General features: G+C 33.6%; 1 protein-coding gene across 1 annotated transcript in view; it reads left to right on the plus strand.

The window, feature by feature from the left end:
- Window positions 1-2,470, plus strand: part of LOC140331846 (uncharacterized) — a gene marked incomplete in the record, with an annotated part of 20,858 nt that extends 18,388 nt beyond the window's left edge. The window contains 1 exon segment of the mRNA XM_072413177.1: window positions 591-2,470. Coding sequence (XP_072269278.1) covers window positions 591-792 — 202 coding nt within the window.
- Window positions 2,471-2,476: the final 6 nt, after the last annotated feature.

Raw genomic sequence — 2,476 nt, forward strand, 5'->3', positions numbered from 1 at the left:
GAAAACCTTGGTGCAGTCAGTGATGAGCAAGGTGAATGATTCCCCCAAGATCTGAAGGTCATGGAAGGATGGTATCAGGGTAGATGGGATGTACATATGATGGCTGACTATTGTTGGAGCATCCGGCGGGATTGTCCTAACACTGAACACTCCAGGAAAAGCTAGAAGTGTAAGGTTTTACCTTAACCGGTTACCCGATTGTTTAAATAAACAATACATTCAAGTTAATATTTCATTGTTTGTAAAATTTGTATGTTTATTGACCTAAATGGAGCGTACCCTGTATACTAAAAAATGCATTTGATAGCAAAAAAAAACTGGGGTCATTTCTTGATTCACCCTCAAATTAGTAAAAAACAAGTTTAAGATCTAACGCAACAAAAAATGTGTTCCCTAGTGTTAGCTGTGTCACTATTAGTGTATTTTTAGTATAGTATATTTTTAGTAGCTGCCAGATACCATTCATGTTAATGACGTATTGGCCATACAATCTGTCTTTCTTTCATAAATAAAAATTTACACATATTGCTGAAAAATGCTACAGCCGTTTTGTGATCACACCTGTCTTGACCTGCTTTTTTTTTTATTTCAGGTGTTTTCTTCCCTCCAGTTCCTCAGAGGCTTCTTCCTAGTGCCATCCCATTCATTAACCTACCTGTTAAAAAGATCTCCATTAGCCCATTCTCACCTACCATGGACAGTCTGGGGGCCGCACATCTCACTGGCTCTTTGGCACAGGAAGCCCACCAGTATTTTATTTTGCATCAATCTTATTTAGAGAGTTATTACTGATTTGGTGTACATGCTTATTCTATAGTTTCCATTCTCATTGTAACAGCATCACACCAATTGGCATGGCAATTGTAGTTATAATTATAATTTATTTATACTACTGAGTGTGTGTCTGATACTTTTGGTATGGATATCTTCTTTTAATCCTCACCCTGATAATAGCAATCTAACGTGTAGCAGTACAGTGCATATAAACTACATAGCATTTGTAGGTAAGTGGTATGTTGCATGTAACAGACAGAGCAGGTAGAAGGCATATCCAATTTAATGTGTAATATGTTGGCGCTATATAAATCCTGTTTATTAATAATAATAATAATAATAATATAGCATAGTACTGAGTGGAGCTGCCAAGTTTATGTCATTCAATAGCACAGTGCATGCAATAGGATGATCCGGAATTTTTCAGTGACAGCAAGGGTATGTTTGAAGATGAACTATACCCCTTAGCCAGGATGGGCAGATGGGTGCATTAAAGTAAAACTCTGGAGCTCTTTGCCTGCAGCACATATCACACCAATTTAGTTTAGACTGAGAGAGAATAACTCCTTAAATATAACAAATATTAAAAGTGTTTAACTTTTAAAAGACAAATTCTATGTCAATATTAATACTGCAAAAGTCTTGCGAGCCTATTCAAATTTAGAAATATTTAGTACATACCATAGAATATATTCATCAATAAATATTCATCTGAACGTTATCAAATATACCAATATGATTTCTTATTTTATATGCACATTGTTGAATCTCATTTATACCTAATATATCATGCTGCATTATAGTATTGTTTTTAATATTATCTATTGTTTAAAGTACATTGGTGTTTTCTGTACTCCTGGTGAAGCAATATAACCTATAATATATACATGGAAGAAGTAATTTAGGGACATAACATCATATGACATACAAAACACAATTTTTTTTACAAACAACATATAAAAACTAATTGTAGATAAAATCCATACAGTTGGTTTCGGTGTATTGATTTACTGAACATAGAAGAGTAGTCCGCAGCTTATGTAGCTGATTTAGACCTGAACAAAAAGTGACGCGTTTTACAGAAACATCCGCTTCATCAGACCACAGGTCAAATATTTGTGACAGTCATCAAGCTGTAGCATAATAAGCAAAATTATCAAACACTTTTAACCAATAATTTTACACCAATTTTTTTATAACCATAAATTGACCAAACCTCTTTCTTTTATTACGTCTAGGGTGTCCAAAATTCACTTTTCCTATTTGCATCTAAATGTTATATTCAAAAGTCTTCCAAATACACCTTTAATCTACAAAGCAAGCCAATTATTGAAGTTTCACCACAACATTATCAGTCTATCTTCTCCAACTCAATGTGTTAGGAATTTATAGTATTAAACAGCATGAAATTAGATTACAACTGAAGAAAATATCCAGTGGCTACAGAAAGCATTCAGACCCATTTCCTTTTATTTTGAACTTTGTTATGTTCCAGTCTGATGCTAAAATTGTATAAATTTGTTTTTTTCACATTTTTTTCCCCATAATAACTAAATGAAAACAGACTTTTAGGCAATTTTGTAAATGTGGATGATATTTTTTTAGGGGGCAGGGTTGATGCACTTTATTGCTTCCCTTCACATGGTTACATGTTTCTATTGATTTATTTGTTGGTCTTCCCTTCTTTCTCCTCTCCCTTTTT

Source organism: Pyxicephalus adspersus, chromosome 5 (assembly GCF_032062135.1).
Source record: "Pyxicephalus adspersus chromosome 5, UCB_Pads_2.0, whole genome shotgun sequence".
Lineage (NCBI taxonomy): Eukaryota > Metazoa > Chordata > Amphibia > Anura > Pyxicephalidae > Pyxicephalus > Pyxicephalus adspersus.